Source organism: Tupaia chinensis, unplaced genomic scaffold, assembly GCF_000334495.1.
Source record: "Tupaia chinensis unplaced genomic scaffold, TupChi_1.0 Scaffold000601_1, whole genome shotgun sequence".
In the NCBI taxonomy this organism is placed as follows: domain Eukaryota; kingdom Metazoa; phylum Chordata; class Mammalia; order Scandentia; family Tupaiidae; genus Tupaia; species Tupaia belangeri.
The window spans coordinates 1,339,983-1,364,803 of NW_006160119.1; the positions used below are offsets into that span (position 1 = coordinate 1,339,983).

General features: G+C 49.8%; 1 protein-coding gene across 1 annotated transcript in view; it reads right to left on the reverse strand.

Moving 5' to 3' along the window:
- COL6A6 (collagen type VI alpha 6 chain) overlaps positions 1–24,821 on the reverse strand; it is a 115,865-nt gene that overhangs the window by 85,604 nt on the left and 5,440 nt on the right. Inside the window, exons 4-11 of the mRNA XM_006158514.3 lie at positions 23,738–24,298; positions 21,603–22,160; positions 18,788–19,363; positions 15,241–15,810; positions 8,491–8,834; positions 8,324–8,402; positions 3,893–4,047; positions 1,351–1,443 (exon numbers count right to left, since the gene is read on the reverse strand). Coding sequence (XP_006158576.1) covers positions 1,351–1,443; positions 3,893–4,047; positions 8,324–8,402; positions 8,491–8,834; positions 15,241–15,810; positions 18,788–19,363; positions 21,603–22,160; positions 23,738–24,298 — 2,936 coding nt within the window. The remainder of the gene's footprint in view (positions 1–1,350; positions 1,444–3,892; positions 4,048–8,323; positions 8,403–8,490; positions 8,835–15,240; positions 15,811–18,787; positions 19,364–21,602; positions 22,161–23,737; positions 24,299–24,821) is intronic.

Here is a 24,821-nt window from a genome sequence, read left to right on the forward strand (position 1 = left end):
AAAAAAAAAAAAAAAAAAAACCTCTAAAAAAAAAAAAAGAAAGAAAGAAAACAATAGCCTTCCCTCCCCGATCTGAGTTACATTTACTCACGTAGAAAGACATGGAATCTGAGATTTGAACCCAGATAACTCGAGGCTGTGTGTGAATATGAGATTGCCTGTGACCCTGTGAACTTTTTCTTTTTTTAAGACAGAGTCTTTTTCATCATCGTTCTGCCTTAGCCTCCCAAGCAGCTGAGACTAAAGGAGCATACCACCATGCCTGCTTCTCTGTTTCTTTATTTTCTTTTTCCCAGGCTGGCTGGGAGCTGAACCTGGGTCTTGCGTGTGGCTTCTGCCTATAGCAGTCTCAGCCAGCCTGTTCTGGTTCATCCGTGGCTGGACCTCTTTGGGTCTATGCAGCGAGCACTGGGGTTTCTTTCCAAACAAACGTTCAAGCAAACACGGATAGATTTGTTCCTGACAGGCTAGAATTATCCTTTTTTCATAAAAAAAAAATACTTTTTTGGGGGGATTTGTGCTACACATAGAAAAATAGACCAAACACATTTCTTTCCGTTCATTCTGAGTTTCACATAACACTCGTTTTATGTGAAATTGAAGCTTTCAGGGAATAATTAGTGTAAAACCTTTCTTCGGAGACACAGCCTTGGTGGCGCGGGTGTTACAGTGCTATCCATAAACTATGCAAAAATAAACACACATGTAAACGGCAGCACCGAAGTCATCATTAAACAGATGCAGGACATGCCTACACACGTGCGAACGTTTCCTGAAGTCCCAGACAGCGTTTCTACATACGGGTGCACGGACTGTGTGGGGCTGGGGGGTACAGGACTCGATGCGGCTGCTTTCTACTCCTCCATAACTGCGTCTGTGTGTGTGGCAGTGTCTGCGCGGGCTGCGGCAGGGTGCAGGGTTCTAACATGTGGCCACGGCAGCGCGCTCTGACCTGCCCCGGTTCTCAGCCGTGCACCGGGAACATGCTCTACGTGATCTTGATGGCTGCCACGATTAAACATGGAAGCCGGAACGAGTTACCGGCCTCGAGGAGGCCTGCGGATTCTGCGTGAGCAACCGCAGCTGGCGTCCCTGCAGCGCTGCCACCGCTGCCAGAACACTGGGGTCTTGGCGAGTGTTTCTCCTCGGACTTTGAAAAACCTCTAAGAAGACGCAAGTTTAGAACACCAGGGGAAACCCATGACTAACCTGACACGCAGAAAGAGGAGCGGAATACAGTTCCCCCTGCAATCTCTCTAGGGATGAAATCGCCCTTACTTCTACCTAAACCCAGGTCTGAGCGATACGCGGCACTCCAAACCCAGGACACCGTCCATCCGACGCGCTCACCCTTTTCCCAGGGGGTCCAGGGTCCCCCGCCGAGCCATCTCCTCCGGTGCACTTGCAGAACACACAGCAGCAGGTCCTTTCGGCCACGTTGACCTGGGGGGACACCTGACAGTGACGGCACTGCTCCGAGCCACACGTAGCAGCTCCATGCCGTGGGCCAGCCTCCCACGCCAGTTCTAGGAGCCCGACCCCCAGTAACGTGCGGGCCGCAGGGAACGCAGGCCACCCTCCGACTACTTGTTTTCTGTGATTTGTATCCTCCACCATTTGAGGAATCCCAGAGCAACCCCCACATGCTTTTGTGTTCTCAAGATGGTTCAGGTTAGCCACAACCAGCTCACTGCGTACCGACGCATTACTGTGGGTGCCAGTGCAGTGCCACCCCACCCTTGCGGTGACCACGGTGCTGTTAACTGCTCTGTATCATTCCGCCATAATGCTTTGTTCAATGAAAGGGACACATGCCTTCCATTCTGTGAAATCTTAGTTTGCTCGAGGGTTTGGACGGTGCCAACATAACTGCTTGGAACAGGGTCCAATGGTACACACTTCCAAAACACATCTGATGGAATTTCGAAAACACCAGTGACATGTCCAACATTTTACAATCACTCGCTGTAGAGCGGGGGCATGGGAAGTGCCGTCCTCTTCACGCTCTGGCCACGAAGCCCACATTCGTACTCAGCAATGTGAGTGAATTTCTTCCCAGGCTCAGCCAGCCGTTCCCTGAGTAGCTGACACAGTGTACTGCGTTTTTATGATTACCCCGCCAGAGCTGTGTTTAGGGAAATGGCACTACTGAAGGCTGTGCTTCACTTCGGCAGAGTAGGGTCAATCTCTTTATTATGAAATGGCTCTTTACACATTTAGCATGATGTAGAAAACGGAAATCTTTTGTTCTAACCACTTAGTGACTTCTCACTTTGTTTCCTCTTAGATAATACCCTTTTCCGATATTATTGTCGCATTTGTCTAAACATTTCAGAAAAATCAAGAAAGCTAGAAATGTGTGAAATCTAACAGGAACAACTAAATGCACTCCATGGCTTTATATTAGGTAAGACCATTTTTTGATCATCACAATCCTATAGCATAAAATCCATTACACTACTATTGGGTTCAATAGTAATAATACTAATAATATTCAAATTGATCTACTTCTAAAACTCATGACGTTTTTCTTACAGTGTTTCATTTATGTAGTATCTACAAAAATACAGGTTCGTTTTGAAGAATAACTTTCCTCCATGAATTATTTCTAAGAGCAATATACCAAAAAAATATATTTTGTAAAATAAATACTATCTTTCCATGTAGGAAAAGACTTCCAGCAAAGCTTCCACATTATTTTAGTAATTATTTTCATATAACTACTACGTGGAACAAACTGTTTAGATATTATTCACATATAAAATCCAGCATACTATTGGGAATCGTTCTCGTGGCCAGCCCAGTGGCACAGTGGGTAAGCCCAGACAAAGGCAGTCGGTGCTCACAGGGCTGGTCACAGTTCGAATGCTGGCCCTGGTGGCTTGAAAAGCACACTAGATGTGTGTACACCCCAGATGTCCAAAATCCTGGGGGGAAGGAGGAGTGGAGGGAAGGGAGTGTGACATGACCACACCCCCCTGGGCCGTTTTCTCTGTCTCCCCCGTCCTCTGGTGAGTGCAGCAGCTCTCTGGTGATTAAAAAGAAAAAATAAAGAAAGTAAAAAAGGAAGAAGAAAAAAGAAAAGGAAGGAAGAAAGAAGAGAGAAGAAACAATTCTCATATACGGATTGTAGATTTACAGATGATAAGCAATATATAAATATTCAGCCATTCATTAAAGTAAAGCCAGCGTCACGTAGTGTGGTAACACCTCGCCTTGGGTTGGAGCTATTGTATCTTTCTGAAAGGAATATTATTGAGATGCATCTTATATAGGTGTTCGGCTCTAGAAGTAGAACACCTGTGAAAATATCAGGGTGAGCCTCCCTTAGAAATCTCTCACTCGCTCTTAAAGCACGACACAGCAGGTCCCCACCACCACTTCACTCCAGCACTGGGGCAGAGTGCTCCTTGGTGGCACCCACACGCGGTTTGCTTCATGTGCAGGCCTCGTGGCAGGGAAGGACCCATCTTACATGCTAGAATACAGTCTGGTAGCTGTGATGTCTGGGTCTACAAGGGATGTGAAAACCGGCCCACTGACTGGCGTTGCCCAGCACAGGTTCTGACACTGTTCAGGGACTGTTGTGTGGGCGGGCTATAGGTGCTATTAAAATGCTTTTCTTCTTTTTCCTCCTTATTCCTTTTGCTTCTTCCTCCTCTTTGCCAAGCATGTAAATTGAACGTGCTTTGAAATAGCTACACTGTACTACATTTCTTTCAAACACCTGCTTATTTGGGCTCTTCACTAATTCCCGAAAGCTTACGCATTGGAACTAGTTTTCTTCGTGTGAAAATGAAGAGAATTAGTTCCAGTTCATAAGCACAAATATTAAACCTATCTATAAAACCACTGAAAATTTAAACTCACCAGTCTTCTCTGAATAACTTACCAGATGCTTGGACAGTTGGCTCCCAAGATCCCTCATGTCGATAGTGAACTGGGTCCTGTATTCGAAGCCTTTCCCAAATTCAATGTAGACAAGCCCGCCCAGGTCACTGGAGGCCGCAGCGCCATTCAGAGCGACAGTGAGGAGGGCATTCAGGCCTAGGCAACACAGGTTGTGATCCCCAGGTGAGGCGGGTCTGGTCACTTCATGTTTTAAAATTGTCTTTTAATTTAAATGTATTAATATTCATTATTTTATTATTTATAGAGGTTCATGGTTCATGCTAAAGTAAAGAAGGAATTCACATATCAGAAAGTAATTGTGCATTTTTGCCACTCCCTGGGAGAGCCTTGGAGCAAGAGTGTGGCATTACCTGGGGGTGTATCAGAAATACAAAATCTCGGGAACCAGCAGTTAATGTAATGGCTATGTCGCTGGACTCCCACATAGTCAACTGTGGTTCGCGACCCGGACCCGGTGAGTTAAAACTCACGCTGGGCGCGTGTGCGTATGTGCCCAAGATCCCAAGAGGAGAATGTAGGAGAAGGGATTGCGGCGTGACCATCCCCCCGGGGGGTGATTTCTTGCTTTCTGTCTCTATGTCTCTCTCTGTCTGTCTGGCGAGCACACGCGCCCTATAGTGAAAACCTCTCCAAAAAAAAAAAAGAAAAAGAAATACAAAATCTCAGGCCCCATTCCTCATTTACTGAATTAGAATCTATATTTTAAGAAAACCCCCAGGTTGGGGACCAGCAGATGGCATAATAGTTAGATTGCTGGACTCCTACATAGTTGACCACGGTTCAAATCCCGGACCCAGTGGCTTAAGATTCACACTGGATGCGTGTGCACGTGTCCAAGATCCCGAGAGGAGAATGGAGGAGAAGGGATTGCTGTGTGGCCAACCTCCCTGGGGGGTGATTTCTCGCCTTCTGTCTCTCCAGCGAGCACACGTGCCCAAAGCAAGTCTCTCAAAAAGAAAAGGAAAAAAGAAAACCCTTAGAAAACAAAGTCACCCAGAGCTGTGGTTCTAGGTTTTGGGGCTTTGTGGGTAAGAATATTTCTAAGAAAACTTTCAGGGACTGACATAGGGCTTTCTATGACTTAATTTTGCAACCATTATGGTGGAGGTAACCATAGCAACTAAGTGCTATCATGTTTTCATAGTCACTATGTGCTTGGAAGTTAGTTAAGTGCTTTACAAACATTATTTTGTTTGCAAGACACAAATATAATCCTTTAGGTAAGACTATCGCCGTGTTTCACAGACAAAGATGCTGAGGCTTGGAGAAATCCCACAGCTGATTGGGTGGTGTTCTTAGGTTTTCACCAGGACAGTTCAAATCCAAAACCTACATCCAAAGATATTTTAACAACAAGACATACTAAGGAGATAACCACGAAACGAAGCACAGTCTTACAGTGGAGAACATCTGGTTTGTTGGACACCTGACTTGACGGGCATGAGCTTTCTCATTTTATTACGGATGGTAGAGTTTTTGGATGGGATTTGAGTACTAATGAACTAGAGTACATAAAGAAACACTCAGGCTTGGCTGCGAGTGAAGAATACTTCTTATGTACGTTCATGTGACATAATTTTGAATGAAGTGACGGATGAATGAAGAGAACATGGGAATAATGTTTCAGAAACGGAGCCAGATGGTGAAATGGCATCCCCTGGGGTCCATCCACATGGGAGGCTCCTGTTTGTCTCTGGAGACTTCTCAGAAGTCTCAGGCATGTCTGCAATTCGGGCTGACTAAAGCTGGAGTGGATCGTGACATGAAGGCCATGTCGGGTCTCTGTCTCTCACACTCATGGGAGAAAGAGACTTTAAAAAGTTTCAGGGATATGTTGGAGAGGCTCGTTTTCCAGGGAAGGGAAACAGCGTGGCTGGCTGAGTGGAATCAAAGAACCACCAAAGAGCAGGGTAACCAACATGTGCACGTTTGCCTAGGACCCTCCTAGTTCTGTTGCTGAAGTTCCTAATTATATCAAGAAACCGGGACAACTGGTCACCCTTCTAGACTGAGACTGAGGAGGGGAGGAAAGAGGTTGCAGGTTGGGCTGGGACAGGCAACGGCTGTGTACATCAACTACTGTCTAGTAATTGAGAAGGCGTGCTAATGGTCTAGCTATAAGGGGAAATCTCACATCTGATTTCTCTTATAAATTTGGGGAAATGTAAAAATGTAACAGTTGTGAGAACCATGGGACTGCTGGCTTGCAGGAAATAGGCATGTAATTGTTAGTCATGACTGCTTTTCTGCGGATAGGGGACTTCGATCCTCCTGCTTTCAGACTCAGCTAATAAGTAAGTCATATAATCTTAAAGACAATATCTTCAGTTCCTAAAAATGAATAGAAGAAGAAAAGACGTCAAAAGCTGAGAGAACAGAGAATCACTCGGGTCCAGTCGCAGTGGCACAGTGGTAACACGATGCTCTAAAATTCTGCGGGCCCCGTGGAAGGCGGGGGTTTGGTCACTGAGCCGACTGGTCCAGGCTGGCTGTGTGCTTGTGATCTTGGCTGGCTGAGGAGGGCTTGGGGTACGAGCCTCCTGAGAGTGCTTGTGTCTGTCTGTCTCTCCTGTGGAAAAAGGTCAACTTTGAAGGAAAGGAGGACTCGGGGCCAGCAGGTGCCGTGGTGATTAAGGCACTGAATCCCCACATGGCTGACTGCTGTTCTAGCCCTGAACTGGGCAGCTTGAAAACCACACCAGGTGCACGTGTATGAGTGTCCAACGTCTGGAGAGGATGGAAGAGAAGGATCCTTCTCTCTGGCCAGCACACACATCGGATGGGAAAAAGATCACTGAGTAGATTCTAGGATACTAGATTTCAAATGAACAAATGAATTTCAGATGAACAAACTAATCTCAGCCCCAATTCGCATGGGTAAGTTATAAATCCACGTTGACCACGTTGGCCCTCCAGGGTCCATTCGTCTTTGTCTCCTCTTGTTCCACAGTGACTACACGGTAATAGCTTATCAGTACAGATACTGGGATTCGATTAGGGAGGCTCTCCGAGGTCAACAGATCACAGGACCCAACAGCAGCTGGAATCATGCTTAAATATGAAAGCCAGGCTGGAGGCGACCCCTGTCTATATTAACTTTGTCCCTCTACTACTTTTCAAAGAACATTATGGCTATTATTTCTTTATCTTTATCTTCCTTTACCATTGAAAGATCTTGAATTTGTGAGTATATCATTCAAAATCTAGCTTCTGAAGTTGATATTCATTTATTAGTTTTCAGTGGGAATTGGGACAAAGAGGATTAGTCTTAGAATTTTGGATATTCCAAAGAATTTCCTGGAGGAAATCCTGATGCTGTCTGCAAGAGATACACCTTTCCCACACACACAGCTGAAGCAAAGCAAAACAAATTACTCACCCAGACTAAGCACTTTAGGGTCTTGCTCTCAGTCTTAAAATCGCTATTATAGCTTATAGACAAAGGCCAAGAGTTGATGGAATAAGGAAAAGGCAGCTTTCGTAAATAAAGGCTGAAATAAAGACCTTTACTTTTCCATTAAGTCAGAAAACTTTTTGGCTGGCTCTCACTGGCCAAGGGCAGCTCTTCAGGGTGGAGTAAGCTGTGAGGTTCAGAGCACCCACAACACCTGCAGGACGGGTGCCTGGGAAAGGGGGTAGGCCTGCACCAGCAGCACCGCATCCAGGGGCTGTTTCTACTCTCCATTAACCCGGAACACATGGAGGTATTTGGCCTCCATGACCCACATTTTAGTAAGGACTGAAGGTTCGGACTGGTCCCTGGCTCCCAAGGCCTGGTGCCAGAACTTCAAAAACTCATAAACACTGTGGCTAGTCCATCTGTGGTCTGGAGGAGGGAACTGATTAGAAAGCCCCAAACATGAGTGAACTCGTCCAACAATGCTTGCAACCCTGGAGATATGAAGAGCGTTAGAGACAACAATCCAGCTCTCCCATTCCATGGTTAAGGAGGGATATGAAGGATGGCCAGAAGATTCATGGACAATGTGAATCATGCAAAAACAGATGCGGACTTCAATGTTTTTGCACCAAAATAAACCCGTATTTTAATTCCAATTTTTCCATTAACTTTTTGAAGCCCCCTTTTTACTTTTCCTAACACTAAAGAGGTATCAAAATTAGGTAACGTGGGGCAAGGGAGAGAGAAATAATGTCTTGAAAAGGCTGGGGAGAAGTCAGACAGTAACAAGGAGAAGGGGGGCAGGGGAGTGCTCAGTGCTGCTGGCCCACGCAGGGCGTGAGGGGAGTAGACGTGAGAACGTCTGAGGGCCCGTCGCCCTGCCATGGACGCGGAGCACGGAGACGGTCAGACTCAGGTTACTGAGTGCCTGGACACTCTCAAAGCCAGACCGAGCTCGGAAACGACTAAGCCAGTAACCTTTCTTCTCCATTCCTCTCCCACATTCAGTACCTTCTTTTCTAAGCTCATCAGATTTTTGTTCAAGTTTTTCAATATCGTCATCCAATCCATCTGAAAATAAAAGGACCACCTAGGAAAGCATTTAGAGAAAAGAAGAAAATGAGTAAAATGGGGCTCACTGGAAGCACAGACGACGAGATCAGATAAAAGCATGCTACCTTTCCTCGAGCCGCCGATTTATTCTGAAACGCGTCCCACAGAGAACTCAAGTGGTTTGTGTCGAGAAGAGACGGTCCTCTAACTGTTAGGCCCGCCAAGCTGTTCAGTATGTCTTCGCTGTAGATCTCAAACTTGGGAGAGTATTTTTCCATGGCGTTGGTCACGTGGAAAGCGACACTAACCTGAATCTCCGTGCCCACCTCACAACTCACTCCATTGAGAGAGCTGATGGCACGTAAGGTATCTTGAAGGTTGGTTTTCGTCCAGGATTGACCTTCCAGCAAGGTCTGTCCTTTCTGCTGAGTGGAGACATCAAATCCCACCACAACATCCATGAAACAATCTAGGAATCAAGGGAAAAGCATGTCTGATTAAACCAACAACACCTCTGTTTGACTCGGATGCTGTGTCTGGGTCAAGAGACTTGGAATCCTTAACTACATTCCAGTAAGAAGGTGGGAAACGAGGAAGGGCATGAGTAAATAAAGGAAGAGGCTCCAAATACTTTCTAAATCTGTAAAGGTGTAAGTAAACATCACTGTTTTCTCAGCTGGTGTAATGTGGATGATTCTAGAACGGAAGTTCTGCAAGCCTTACTGCGGCCATTGGGAGTCATGCAGAGTCGCGGGCACACTGTGGAGAGGTTAATAGTCCCAAACCAGAAATTTATAACACGCTGCTTATCAATTGAGACCATTCCACAAATATTACATTTAATAATTATAAGGGAAGTTTAAGAACACAGGAATAAAGTAATTTAGAAAAAATTTCCAAGGACTTGCCTAAACAATATTTTTGATGTTTTGATGACTTATCTTTCTAAAAAGGGTCTCTGATGTCTCTTTTTGTCTTTTACATTCAGTCAAAAAAAGTCAGAGAGATTCTTTGAGATCTTGCTTGGTTTAAGTACTGTGAGTGAAAACACTGGGAAACGAATCATCCATATTCAACCTAAGACAGCGCTGCCTTCAGGAGTTCAGCCATTCAAGAAGCCAAAGACATTGCCACTTGGGGTTCTAGAAATATATATTGTATTTTATTTATTCGTTTATTTATTTAAATTTGACCAGAGAGAGACAGAGAGAGAGTACGATAGGGAAAGTGAGAAAGCAAGCCACCAGGTCCAGGACTCAAACTGCCATCAGCTGCAAGGGAGTGTCCAGTGCCTTAACCACCATGCCACCTGCTGATCCTGTCTAGAAATATTTGAAGAGGTGTTACTCTTAAAGTGCTTAACTCCTGTTCTTACTAACTCCAGGGAAATTTAAGCACTGAAAAAACTAAGAAGGGGCTTGGTAGTTGAAGCCGAGCTTCCTAAGGGCCGATAATTAGAGCAAGTTCGTCTTAGGACACATGTACTCTTTTTTTTTTTTTTTTTTTTTTGAGAGGTTTTTGCTATAGGGCGCGTGCGCTCGCCAGACAGACAGAGAGAGACAGAGAGACAGAAAGCAGGAAATCACCCCCCAGGGGGGATGGCCACGCCGCAATCCCCTCTCCTCCATTCTCCTCGCGGGATCTTGGGCACGCACGCACACGCGCCCGGCGTGAGTTCAAGCCACCGGGTCCGGGACTCGAACCGCGGTCGACTACGTGGGAGTCCAGCGACATAGCCATTACGCTAACTGCTGGTCCCGTCATGTACTCTTCTTTCAAGAATTTTTAACATAGCTAGAACTCTAACCCTTTTCACCAGATTCAACACATACAGCTTGCTTGATAAATAAACAATGTTTATTTTTAATTTGCTTTGTTTAGATTAGCAGTATTTCAGATATTTGTTGTGTGGATAAATGCCTGTCTACACCACTTCCCAGACACATCAGTCAATTGGATATTTGCAAGTCTTTGAAATCAAAATGTCAGTTGCAATTCTCGAAACAAGGGCTGGTAAGCTGGTTCATTTTTAATAAGAGGAGAGTTGGGTGAGGGAAAATAAAAGCCTTACTTGATAATCAATCTTCATCGTGAGATTTAAGGTACATCAATATGTTATCAAAAACACTGGAAAGGATGGCCTTCTTATTTTAATCTATTTTACTACATTGAAATATCCATTTTTGGATATTCAGAAAGTGAGTTAGAAGGAAGCACCATACCATTTTCCAAAATTTCTCTGGAATCTATGTTTTCTTATGTCTATCTTGAGTTTAAAAATTTTACCTTGAGGCAGGGCATTTGAGGAACACGGAAATGTAAGAATGTCTGTAGGTACCAAGCATGATATCTTCAACCGGATTGGTGGGCAGTGGGTTCACGGTGGGGAATTCATTTTACAAGCTGTAGTGATGTACAGGGACCGAATGTATAAATCCAATTGAAATAGTAATAGAATAAAATAAATTACCCTGAGATGAACATTGTTTTAACCTGTGAACGAAAAAACTAATCAGCAACCAAAGTATGTTATTGCCTTCAGAGTAAACAAGCTCTTGTGAAAAATAACAAACATCGGCAGAAATGCCAAAGTGACAAAGAGTCACTCAAAAACACGGAGTATTTTAAGCCTTGGTCTAGATTGCTGAAAGCACAAGCGCCATTTAATAAGCTCCTTGGGTTTAATACATGCTGGCCAGTAAGCATGTGGCCAAAGGAATGTCATCTGGAGGAAAAGCCCAGAGTCGGCGAGCAGACACCCAAATGCAGTTAGAGACCAGGCCGACGGTCACACAGGCCCTCATGTGACAAATGGCCTTGCACACTCCTGGGCAGCTGCCCTTCAGCCAGGAGCCCTTCACTGGCGTCTGCCGCGACAGAGGTCAGACTTGACAGTGAACTTGCCAGTAGCGACAGAGTTAGCTGGAGGCAGACACAGCCGTGGAAGCGAGCAGGGCAGGAGGCAGACAGGGCCGTGGAGGCGAGCGGGGCAGGAGGGAGGCACAGCCGTGGAGGTGAGTGGGGCAGGAGGCTGACAATGGATTTCCAAAGAAATAGTTTAAATTAAACTAGGATAACTGGAGTGGGAATAGAAAAGAGGCTAAACGCCAGGAAAAGTAAGAGGGCAGCCCGCAGCCCGCAGAGGGTGATTCAAAGAAGTGCAGGGGTGGTCCGAGCCTTCCAGCCCTCCAAGCAGCAGCGTGGGAGCCTGGGGCGGGGGTCTGAGTGGGAAGACGGCCAGTTCAGTCTCCGTCCTGTGCTGGTGGCAGCTCCGCTATTGTAGGTAAATCTTCTAACCTCTCTCGGTGCTAATTTCCTTGTCAATAAAAACAATGGGATTATGTGTTTCGAAATGAAAATACAGAGGGTCAGAAAAGAGTTGCAAGAGAGTTGCGGTCGCATTGTTCTCCGCCAGGGCCAAAGGCTGATTTTAATTATCTGGTGCACACAGAAAGCCCGTAACTGGGGAGGACGCAGGTCGTACGGTGCTGTCTAGAGGCTAGCTAGATTCCTAAGGTTAGAAGACTGAGATACTTGAGAAAGCACTTTAATGTAAAACGTGGTGGGGTTGGGACCAGCGTAATGGTTATGTCGCTGGACTCCCACGTAGTTAACCACAGTTCGAGTGCCGGGCCAGGTGGGTTAGAACTCATGCCATGTGCGTCTGCGTGCATGCCCAGAATCCTGAGAGGAGAATGAAGGGGCTGCAGCATGACCATCCCCCGGGGGTGATTTCTCATTTCTGTCTCTCTGACAAGCGCACACACCCTATACCAAAAAATCTCTCCTAAATGCATATTCATATATTACAGATGATGTTTTAATAAGCTCCAGTTATTAATGGGTGAGACACAACACTTAGACCCTGGTTCCTCATAATGTCTACATCAGATAACCCAGACAATAATTTCAAGAAAACAGCTTAATTTAACAACAGCAGAGAAATGGCGAGCCGGCCGCCGGGGTCGGACAGACCCAGGTTTCGATGTGTGCTCAGGCTACATCCTGCGTGACCTGGACCAGGCAGCCACACAGCCGGGACTCACTATCCCGAGTCCCCGTTTCCACATTCATTTATAAGTGAAAATATCAACATCAGCCATGTGATGCTGGGAGTCACATGAAGTCATGTGTTTAGGGCTAGCCCACGGCCTGGTGGTTATGCGAGCTGCTCCCTCATAGCTGACCACACGGTCCGAGTCCTGAATGTGGTGACTTGCAAACCACGCCAGGCACGTATGCGTGTGTGCACGAAACCTGGAAGGACAGAGAGATGGCAGCAAGAGGACAGAGGTGTGACCATCCACGGGGTGCTTTGCACCTTCCTCCTGTCTCTCTCCCTCTCTCTGGAGAGCGCACACCCTCTGGCAAATGACAAATAAGGAAAAAGGAAACGTGGTTGGAGCCTCAGGTGTGACCGTCAGAGATGCTCGGTCATGCCCGTGTCTGTGCTGGGACCTCCCTTTCCCAGACGCGGAATCAGGGACGCTCTGAGGTCGTGGCACTTCACGAACAAGAACGCAGGGTGCGTTCCCCAGGGTTCCGCGTACTTGGATAAGAAGCGGAACACACGTCCAGGCCGAGCTCAGTCTGCTTCGCGCCACACCAAGCTACTGTCTGCCTCCCCTGATGCGGGTTCGTGGTTTAAGAACTGGCGACCTGCGCTGCATTTGCACAGCCTTTGAAGCCCTATCAGCATTCACTCCAACCTCATCCGCCCTCCGCTCGCAGCTTGGCCGGCCGAGGCCTCGCATTCTTGCTTGCTGGAGTAATGGCCTCAAGTTTATCTTAATACAAAGCTCTTTCCTTGTTTTTAAAACATCTTTATGTATTTTTTACATTCATGCCTGTTTTCTTTAAAGATGACTCCGAACTCGGAGTCTATACTTCTGTTTTTGACTTTCCACATCTTTCTCCATGCTCTAAAGGAGAAACTAGATGGTTTTAAGACAGTTTTCTGCCTAATCTTTGGCAATGGGTATTTCGTGTGGAACAGAAAACGAATGTGGGAGGTTTGGCTGAGGTCATCAAACACATTCCAAAGTGTGGGGAGACCCTGAGGCAGGTTAGTGGTCCCTAATCAGGCACCATGGACGGGCAGCCAACGGCCACTGGGACACTGGGCGAAGACAGGGAGTGTGACAGGTCTCCCGTCACCGCAGACAGGCAGCCGGGCAGCCCCCGGCCACTGGGACAGTGGGGGAAGACAGGGAGCGCGACGGCTCCTCTGTCACCGCAGACAGGCAGCCGACGGCAGCTGGGACAGTGGGGAAGACAGGGAGCGTGACAGGTTCTCTGTCACCACGGACAGGCAGCCGACGGCAGCTGGGACAGTGGGTAGCCTGGCATGGAGTGAAGTCTCACCCGGTGCACAGGATGGACGTATTAACCATCCAGAGAAGCGTTTTTCCCTACGAAGTGACGAGGGGCAGGGAGAGGCAGCCCTTGTGAAAGCCCGTGGGGTCGGCAGGCGCAATGAAGTGACTCCGGCCACCCCAGGGCCACGCGGTACAAAGAGAGGTTTAAAGATGCACCTGCTCCGGCCCTGGCCGCGGTCTCCCGGACTCGGCGCTGCGAGCCTGACGTTTCGTGGGTGAGAACAGGAAACAGAGACGCTGGACACCTCGTCTAAGAAAGCCGGCTGCAGACCAAGGGTCTGTCCAGAACGGCCTCTCAAGGGCTCGGTAGTCACACAGCTCACCGCCACCCGAACCAAAAACGTCACCCCTTGCTCACCACACTTTCTTCCATCTGTCAGCAAGAATCGCAAAACGCGCTCATTTTAAAGAAGCTATTTACTGACTTCTGTGGTAAAGTCTCATAGCCAAGATGCACACCACTGGGCCCCAAGGTGGCACAGCGGGGCTGGCCTGGGAGGGGGCCTGGGTCCGGTCCTCGGGCCTCTCTGAGCAGGCCGATGTGCGCACAGGGACCCGCGATCCTGGTGGCTCGGACTGAGGGTGGGCCCCAGTGTGAGGGCCTGGACGGGGTGCTCTCGCTCTCTCCCCACTTCTCTGTCTACCTCTGTCCTCTCTCATGGGGAACTAGATTTCTCTGTCCACCTCTGTCCTCTCTCATGGGGGACTAGATTTCTCTGTCCACCTCTGTCCTCTCTCATGGGGAACTAGATTTCTCTGTCCACCTCTGTCCTCTCTCATGGGGGAAATAGATTAACTTGAAGAAAAAGATACAGGGCTGGCTCTGCAGCTCATGGTTAAGGCAGCCGGACTCCACATGGCCAACTGTGCAGTTCGAGTCCCCGACCCAGTGGCTTGAGAATCACACCGTCTGTGCATGTGCGTGTGTGTGCGTGTGTGTGCGCGTGCGTGCGTGTGTGTGCCCAAAACCCTGAAAGAAGGGAGAGAAGATTGTGGCATGACCACGCCCTATGGGAGGGGGTGCTTTCCCCTCTCCCCTCTCTCTCTTTCTCTGTCTCTCTCTGGTGAGTGCACGTACCCCTGAGCACAAAGAACAGGATGTAAAGCTCGAGGGAAGCTCCCACCCACCGGTACCACAGCCCTCGGAGCCCCGTGGGCTCTACTGCCAGGCAACCAAAGCTCGAGGGGGTCATTTCTGGGAGCCGAGCTCTCCAGCCTCCGGGACCCACCTGACCCACCTGACCGAACACGGCGAGTAGAGGCGTCCCCCTTCACAAGGCAGCATGGTCCCTCAGGAGAGGGAGGAGAGAAGACACGGGACCTCGAACGTGCTGTTTCTAGTTCCCAGGTCACCAAACTCGGTAACTGCGAGAAGTCGAGCTTGAGGTCTCGAGGCCCGGATCTAGCTCTGCCCCAGCCCCGGGGTGTGATGGGGGTTGAAGAACAAGGGGGTGACGGTGGGCCGGGAGGCGTGTGAAGAACTCAGTGAATACTTACTGCTCTCACCGCCCGCCGTGCAGATGTTGCGGACGATCCTTCTTCTGACCTTCCTCAGCTCGTCGAAGTCGTGCACTGTCAGCTTTTTCTCCGCCGTCCCAGTGATCTGGACAAGCTGCTGATCGTCCACGTCCCCGATGCCCACGGTGTAGATGTCCACGCCTCTGCGCCTCAGGTCTTCGGCGGCCTGAGCCACGTCGTCTTGGGACTGGCCGTCAGTGAGGACCAGCAGCACCTGGGGGGTACCTGCATTGATCCTGCTGCCCGCATCGGGCCGGAAGTAGTGGCCCACCTGCCAGAGTGCGGCGCCGATGTGCGTGTACCCGAAGATCTGCTGGATGCCTGCAATCCGGGCGGACACCTCCTCCCCACCTGTGTGGGCGCCCAGCAGGAACTCAGGGCGGTAGGTGTGGCTGAACTGGGCCACGCCCACCCGCACTCTGTTGAGGGTGACATCAAAATCTTGAACCACAGAGGCCAAAAATTCCTTCATCTTCTGGAAGTCACTTGGGTGAATGCTATTTGAACCATCCATGAGGAAAACAAGATCGACTTTCTCAATTTCACAATCTATAAAGAGAAGGAGGAACCAAGAAAAATCACATTGTTATCCTCTCTGTAATCCGCCCAGAGACATGAGGTGTCTGCGGCTGTACAGTAATGTTTCTAAAAGGGGGTTCTTACTGTCACATGGACAGGGCAGGAAGTAAAACACGTATCAGCCATAAAGGCCCCTGGCACGAGCCACGCACACATTTTTTAAATGTTTCTCTTGGCTTGTCCATTTGGTCTTCTGCCATTTTTCTTTCTGAGATGCCAAAGAATCAGGGATGAGCATGAACAGTGTAGCCTTAACCCTGTTAGGAAGCCCAAGGTCAGGGCCAGCACCACAAAAAACCCCACAGCACGCCTCTGTGCGGGAGCCACGGACAGAGGGTCTGCGTTCTCGACGTGGCCTCCTTGTCCACTTGGACCAGTAGGTATTTTCCTGCTTTATTACAGCCAATGGGGGGGGGATTTTGTGTGCGAGTGAGAGAGATTTTTCTATAGGGAACATGCACTCACCAGAGAGAAGCAGAGAGACAGAAAGGGAAAAATCACCCCCCAGCTGGGACGGCCATGCTGCAATCTCTTTTCCTCCATTCTCTTCTCGGGATTTTGGGCATGCACACACATGCACCTGGCATGAGTTTAAGCCATGGGTCTGGGCCTCAAACTGTGGTCAACCATATGGGAGTCCAGCAACATAACCATTATACCATCTGCTGGCCCCGGGGGATATGTTTACAAACTGTCTTCTGGTCTGTTTAGCATTTTCTCCTTGACCAATCCCCTTTCTGTCTCTATAGGGGAAAATGTCTATGTGAGTCAAAGAGTCTGGAACGATGTGATACATTCAGAGAAGCCTCCCTCGCCGTAACACGGCAAGTCTGAAACAGACAGTAGGAGGCCATCGCCTGCAGAGCTATGCTCGGCACAAACTCACGTGTCTCTTTGCTTTCTGGTAAGCATGATCATTTCTTTGAATTCTCCAGAGCTCCTGCTGCTGATCTAACTACTAATTCTCGTTGTGGTCTCAGAGGAGATTAAAGGTGTCTGAGATTCCTGTAGTCCAGATGAACAAGGAGGGTATGGAAAGAAATACAGCTCCCAGATTCCCCCGTGAGTGCGGCACCCTGCAGGTGGGGGAGGTGGGGGAGAGAGCTGCTCTGGAGGGGCTGCACCAGGACTCCAGCCCAGACCCTCCCCTGCACATCCTGACCTCCTGGTGTGTGCTCTAGACCCCTCCCGCCCTGCACCCTGGCCTCTGTCTCTGGGAGTTCCACCGGTGAGTGCAGGAGAAAGGCTCAGGAGGTGGGGGAGTGAGCGGTCTGGAGGGCTGGACAGGGCTCCGGCTCTGGCTCTCCCACCAGTGCCCTGACTTCTCAGTGTGCTTTGAATCCCACTGCTCTCAGGCTGTGAGCTGTGCTGTGCTCCTCCCTGCGGTTCAGTCTCTCCAGCCTAGCTCTAGACACATCTGGTCTTGAGAGGGGAGGAGAGGAATCCAAGATGTGGAGCAGCTCAGACACCATCCTCTGAGTGGAAGACACGGCCCTCTACCAAGAACACACCTGAGAACTAGCCGTCTTCCCTCCTGACAGAATTTATACCAAAAAAGGAAGCACGTTCTTCACCAAACGTCAAGAAACCAGTGCAGGGAACCAGCAGTTAGCGTAATGGCTATGTCGCTGGACTCCCACGTAGTCAACCGCGGTTCACGTCCCGGACCCGGTGGCTTAAAACTCACGCCGGGCGTGTGTGCGTGCGTGCCCAAGATCCCAAGAGGAGAATGGAGGAGAAGGGATTGCGACGTGACCATCCCCCCTGGGGGGTGATTTCTCGCTTTCTGTCTCTATGTCTCTGTCTGTCTGGCGAGCGCATGCGCCCTATAGCAAAAAAAAAAAAAAAAAAAAAAGAAACCAGTGCAGAGGCACGAGAAATATGGAAAAACAAGGGAACAGATTAACTTCTCATTAACCATAGGCAGCACAAAGGAATTTACAGAAAGGTCAGAAAAAGAATGCGGAATATTCACAGTGACAGAACTAAATGGCATACAAGAGAAAACAGACAGGAATTCTAGGACACAGGTAAATCTTTCCACAACTTGAAGGAGGAATTCCGAGGAAGTAAGACACCCTAAAAAAGAGCCAATAGGAACTTCTGGAGATGAAGACTATAGTAAAGGGAAATCAAAACCTCTCACCAAAGTATTAACAGCAGATTAGACCATGCAGAAGATAGAGTCTCTGGGCTGGAAGACAAAGTCTCTGACTTAGACAAAATCACCAAAAAGAGTAAAAAATAACCTCTAAAAATGAGGACAGCAGACAGGAAATGCTAGATACCATTAAATACCTAAATATCTGAATAACAGGGTTTTGAGATGGTGAAGAACAAATAAAATCATTCTCAGATTAAAAAAAAAAAACCTGAAAGAATTTCCAACACTAGACCAGCTCTTCGAGAAGTACTGAAAGGGGTACAATATCAGGAAAAATGAAGGGAGATAAACAAAACAGGAAACAGAAAACAGCCAAGGAAAAGCCTAAGGGCTCTGGGGGGTACAGGACCCTCCATAGGATTTCCAGCGAGCTCGCACCATCATGAAAGGGAACATGTCTCCCACGGAGGAGAGGAGACGTCGGGCAATGGTAGCTGGTTCTTCGGAGGAAAATGTGGTTTCTTACTGAGTAGGAGGAAACCAGGGGGTGGAAAACATGCAAGCTAATTCGTGTTCTAATAAATAAAGCTTGTTCAAAAGTGATGACTTCCTCATCGTTGCGAGTTTAGGATGAAGGGAGTGGAAGATGGGGGAGGTCTCTCTCTCTCTGTCTCTCTCGGGCGGGCGAGGAGGCTGAATGAAATGCCCTCGAGGTCTTTCTAGCCCAGGGCCTGCACTGTGGGAAGCCCACTGAACAGCTGCTCCCGAGGGCTGTGGCCGCGGTTCCCTCCCTCACCGGGCCCTGCGATGATAGTTAAGGAAGACTTCACTGTCAAACCATACCTACTTTCGAGGAGTTACAGACACTGTCTGACACATTTGAAAATATCCCCTTCAGGCCTCCGAAGGTCTCCACGAAGAAGTACTTGTCCCTCGATCCTGCCATGGCCAGCAGCTCCACCTGGTTGGCACCAGCGATCCCCACGGCCAGGACCAGAATGCCCTTGTCCCGCAAGGCCTTGGCCGTGGCGTTGAGCTTCTCGGCATCGTGGGACTCCCCGTCGGTGATCACAATGAGGACCTGGGGCACCCCCCTGTGCAGGCGGCTGCCCCGGGCCTCGGTGAACATGTGGTCTGAGAAGCCGAGGGCCTCCGCCGTGTAGGTGTTGCCCCCCATGGGCTGGTCGTTCTGGAGCACCGAGATGACCTCTGACTTGGTGCCGAGGTCATCCAGGTAGAACAGCACCTCTGGGTCATCGGCGTACTTGAGGGCCCCGAAGCGGACCTGGTTCCTGCCGACATCAGCTTTCTTGACTAAGCCGATCATGAAATCCTTCATGGTAGTGTACTCCTCGTGGTCAATGCTGCCCGAGCTGTCGATGACAAACACCACGTCCAGGACTTCGATCCGTTTGCATTCTAGAAGAGAGCGGAATGGGAACGCCATGAGATCAGCTCTGCCACCACGGGGTCCCCGAAGCTTTCCTCCGAGGGCCGCTTTCTCTGATGGGACCAGGCTGTGTGCTAGGGTGTCAACGCCCGGGCCACCAGACAATCCACACTGCGGGCTCACAGCCGAGTTCATACAGCGAGTTCGGGACAGGGCAGGCGGGCAGCGAGACCCTCTGAGGGAGAGGGAGGGGAAATGACACCCACAGGGTCAGCTGGAACACAATTTCAAAAGCTCTGGACTGAAAAAGATGCGTAAATCACAGTTTTGGGGGCTAGCTGGTGTTGTGGGGGTTAACGTGACTGGGTCTCACATGGCCAGTTGTGTGGTTTGAGTCCCGGGTCTGCTGGATTGAAATCCTGCCAGGTGCGTGTGCGAGTGTGCCAACATTCCCGAGAGGACAGTGAGGGAGAGGGGACTGCGGCGTGGCCCTCCCCCGGGGCGCCTTCTCATTCCTTCTCTCTCTGTCTCTCTGGCAAGGGCGTGAGCCCATAGCAATTTTTTAAATTACGATTCTGTGTAAATTCTCTTGTATAAATTGTTCCTTCAACATGTGCTTTCACTTACAGAAATTTGTCTTTTTTTTTTTTAAAGCCACAGGGCTCTTAAGATTTTATTCTTAAGATAAACACTGGGGAAGTGACCGAGTGAAAGTGAACTTGTCAGCACTGGGTTTGTTCACGGTTCTGCGATGGCGATTTTTCAGGGTCACATGCTATCCCTTCCGGACTTTCTGGAAACGCCGTTTGCATTGCCGTGCCCATCTCTCCCTTGGCCCGAGTCAGCGGTCCTAGCACGATGCACTGACTGACTTTTAACCCTGAGGTCAAGACGCCAGGAAAGGAGAGCAGGGAAGACCTAGCTAACATGAAATGCATGTAGCATGTTTCTCGGAGGATGCAGGGCTCCGGACTCGAACTCGTCCAGTCTGGAGAAGTGGGGTCACAAGCCATTAGCTGTGCGGTCCTAGTTCTCTAGAGAAGCCTTAGAAAGGTGTGGTCCAAACGTTAGCTCATCCATTCTCGGGATGTGCCACCCAGGGGCTCGCCCGGTGTCCTCCGCTGGCTCTGTCTAGGGCTGCTGAAGACCCGAAAGCCAGCACTTTCCACTCACAGAGGCCACACGCATAGAGCTATAAACCTGGCCCCACTCGCGAAGGAAGGGTGTCCCGCTGGTCTCTGCCCGTAAGCACGCTCGGGTGAGGCAGAGGGCTGGGGGAGACTGCTCAATGTGGAAACTGCTCAGGGAGCTCGTATTTGCCCTGGGTGGGATTTCCAGGGAGTACAAACCAGGTGTGTTCCCCTTTCTACAAGCTGACCACCGAGCCTGCGGGAGCTGGACAGAGCCGTTATCTAAGAAAACAATGCTCCTCTTCTCCTTTAAACGATCACGCCCCATCTCCTTCGTGAGGGTTTTCAGGGCGCCTCTGTCTTTAAGCCCGACGGGTCCCTGGATCAATCACCTCTTACGTTTGCTGAACTTCTGTTTGTTTCATCATGCCCATCATTCTGCAGTTTCATGGGGAGAGGGTGGGAATAGGCCATTTATCCCCTTTAAAGCATTGTAGTCTAAGGCCCCTACTATTATTCCTGCTTTGTAAGATTGAATAAGCAGCAGTGTTTTCACAAACATCTCATTGGATACAAATACTGTTCTCTTCTCTAGAAATAAAAAAACAGGATTAAAAACCCCACGACAACAATCCACGTGCAGTAGACGTCAAGCCAAGAGACCACTTTGCCTGCCCGGCAGCCCGCACGGAGCCTGGGGTGAGGTTCCAGGACGTGGAGCCCCTCCACCCAGGTCAGACCGTCTCCTGGAGCTCATCTCCAATGGCCCCGAGGTCAGACTGCAGCGGCTCCGGCTAGGACGGTGCCTTGCTCAGCTCCTTTCTGTTCCCTGCCTGCGTCCTTCCCTCTGCAACTGAAATCACCTCCTCCATAAATCACTCCCACCTCAGACCCTACTGCTCCTAGGTAGTTTAACCCGGACCCGGCAGGTGTCATTTTCCTTAAATAGAGGGTCATTAAACCACAGCTCTGCGTCTGCAAATGAGAAAAAGCCGTTCCTTACCCTCTAACACGACAGGTCAGAGCCCCTTGAATAAACACCACAGTCAAATACGAAATCTTACAATGCCCCAAGAGAGCTCTACTTAATCAAGGACAATGACTAACGTAGACACCTAGAGAAAGTACCCACGCCTACCTTCACGGGGGCTGCATATTCCAAAAACGAGATCGTCTTCGATGTGCTGCAGAATGTCAAAGTTCTCCACGTAGAACACCATCTCTGGCCTCCCGCTGATCTCCTCCAGCTGGGTGACGTTGGAGCCGAACACGCCTACAGAGTAGATGATTACGCCTTCCTGCCGGAGGGCTGCCGCGGGCTCCTTGACTACGTCCTGGGCCTCGCCGTCCGTGATGAGGATGAGGAACTTCTTGACGTTGGGCCGGGCCCCCTTGGCGGGGCGGAAGTACTGGGACATGAAGGTCAGAGCACTGCCGGTCAGGGTGGTCTCTCCAATGTGAGCCATGCGGTCGATGGCGGCGGAGACCTCCCCCTGGGACAGAAATCGGTCGAGCTGAAACTCCTCTTGGTTGATGTGGCTGAACTGGACGACGCCGACCTGCACCCGATCTGCTCCGACCTGAGATTTGCTCACCAGGTTCTTCATGAATGTCTTCATTTTGCTGAAGTTCTCGAGCCCTATGCTGCCGGAGCTGTCCACCAGGAACATGATGTCGGCCCTCATCTCCTTGCAGGCTGCGAGGGAGACACTGGATGTTTACTCGAGTTGGCACACGTGAGACATCAGGGGGACAGGAAGTCCCTAAGCTGTGCATGCAGCGAGCGCTTGGTGAGGACGGCTAACAGGTAAGCACAGCACAAAGGCAGACAGCGAAACAGCTTGTTGGCTGTTTAGCAATTTACTTTATCATTTAGGGTTTTTCTTGTGTTTATGTCTCTCATGAATGAGAGAGACAGAGAGAAAGGCACAGAGAGCTGGATATGCCCATCAAGGCCCTGATACTGCAATCTACCCCAGCCTTAGCCAGGCCCAACCGCGGCGAGTGAGCCGGGCGTGCTCAGGAGCCTCCTGATGCGTCGGCCTTGCAGCACACGGCGTTTCAGTCCTGCGCTGCCGTCGAGCCCAGCAACGCGGGGTTTCTCAGCCCCTGCTCCGCCACCGTTACGGGCTGGACCGTCTGTGCAGTGCCGGCCACTGGCGGATTTCAGCAGTGTCTGCCTCAGCTCTCCCAGTTAGGACAATCAGAAACGTCTCTGGACAAGTATCCCCACCAGGGCAAAGTCAGGCTAGTTGAAACCACTGATGAGCATTAAAAGATTATAGGAGGGACCAGCAGTTAGCATAATGGCTATGTTGCTGGACTCCCATGTAGTCGACTGTGGTTTGAGTCCCGGTGGCTTAAACTCATGCCAGACATGTGTGTGTGTGTGCCCAAGATCCCTAGAGGAGAATGGAGGAGAAGGGATTGTGGTGTGGCCATCTCCCCGGGGGTGATTTCCCACTTTCTTCTCTGTCTCTCGCTGTCCGACTGGTGAGCGCACACGCCCTATAGCAAAAACCTCCCCCCCAAAAAATAAATAAGTAAAAAGATGATATGAAAGTATAATAAAAGTAAATTTAAGTACTCCTTAAAGGCCCTATAGCAAAAACCCCCCCCCCCCCCAAATAAATAAGTAAAAAGATGATATGAAAGCATAATAAAAGTAAATTTAAGTACTCCTTAAAATCTGATGTCCTGTGACCATATCACAAGTATTGTGTCCAATCATACATTTTTCTTTTTTTTTGAGAGATTTTCACTGTAGGGCGCGTGCACTCGCCAGAAAGACAGAGAGAGACGGAGAGACAGAAAGCGAGAAATCACCCCCGAGGGGAGATGGCCACGCCGCAATCCCTTCTCCTCCATTCTCCTCTCGAGATCTTGGGCATGCATGCACACATATGCCTGGCATGAGTTTAAGCCACCGGGTCCGGGACTCGAACCACAGTTGACAACATGCGAGTCCAGCGACATAGCCATTACGCTAACTGCTGGTCCCCAATTATACATTCCTCATGGCAGGGACCTGTGGAAAGAAACTAAGTAGTATTTATTTGGGAGAATTCCTCCTGATACCTTTCTTCTGCTCGACATTAATTGGAACGACACCCTAATAGATTCCTAGCTATGTTCTGAAAAACATGCACAGTTACACAAGCCAATAAATGTCAGCTTAGAAATTTAGGCGGTGTCTCCAAACCGGCAACGTCGGATGCTGCAGGAGGGCCATCGGAGACCGGGAGCCGAAGGGGAGGCGCCTGCTCCTCTTACCTTCCTCAGCGCAGATCTCCTGAACGACCTGGTTTCTGATGTCCTTCAGCGCGTCGAAGTCATGCACGTAGCGCACCCTCCTCTCCTCGCCGGCCATCTCTCGCAGCTGCGTCTGGTTGGCCTCCTTGACCCCAATAGCGTGGACACGGACGTGCTGCGCCCTCAGCCTGCGTGCGGGCTCCACGACGCTGTCTCTGGACACGCCGCTGGTCAGGACGACCAGGTGGCACGGCACTTGCTTTCCTCGCTGCTGCCTTGCTCTCTGCAGCAGGCTCAGCGTGAAGTTCAGGGCCGCGCCCGTGTTCGTGCCGCCACCCATCTGCCTGATGTTCTCGATGGCCTTGCCCAGGTCCTGCTTGTTGGAATATTTACTGATCTCAAATTCCAAGTCCCCGCTGTCGGCGTACTGCACGGCCCCGACCCGCACCTTGTGGGGCGCGATGTCGAACATGCCCACCACGTCTGCCAGGAAGGTCTTCATTTCTTGGAAGTCTGTGGCCTGGGTGTGCCCGGAGCCATCGATGAGGAGGTAGATGTCCGCTTCCTCGGTGTCCACACAACCTAGGGAGGGACAGAGCTGAGCGTGGCCTTCCACGGAAGTGCGAGGAAGAAAGCGGGGCAGGCAGAAGGACAGGACACACAAATCTCTTCAGACAGAAAAATGGCAAGGACTTCTAGGCTTAGAAGACATGCTTTACCAGCTTAGAACAGGACGCTCAGCGTCGCTGGTCAGGTGCATGGCTTCGGAGGGTCCAGGACCATGTCCCTCACTTAGCACCCTGACTCTCTGCCACCAACCAGGGTACATCTGGTTCAGTGAAAGATCAGAGAAACCAGAAGCTGCTCTTTATGCCACTCCTTCCATGGGTAAATAACTGCTTAGCCAAAAGGCAAACAGTGTGTCGTGAATAGGGGAGGGGTTTAAGTGCACGTTGTGGACATGTACACAGTCTTTTCTGTTGCCAAGGGTGGGTGTGTTTGCAAGAGAGAGGTGGAGCGACAGAGGCAGACCGAGAGAGAGGAGGAGAGCCCTTCCTGAAGGGTGAGGCCACACAGTAACCCCTCCTGCTTCCCTTCTCCTCCT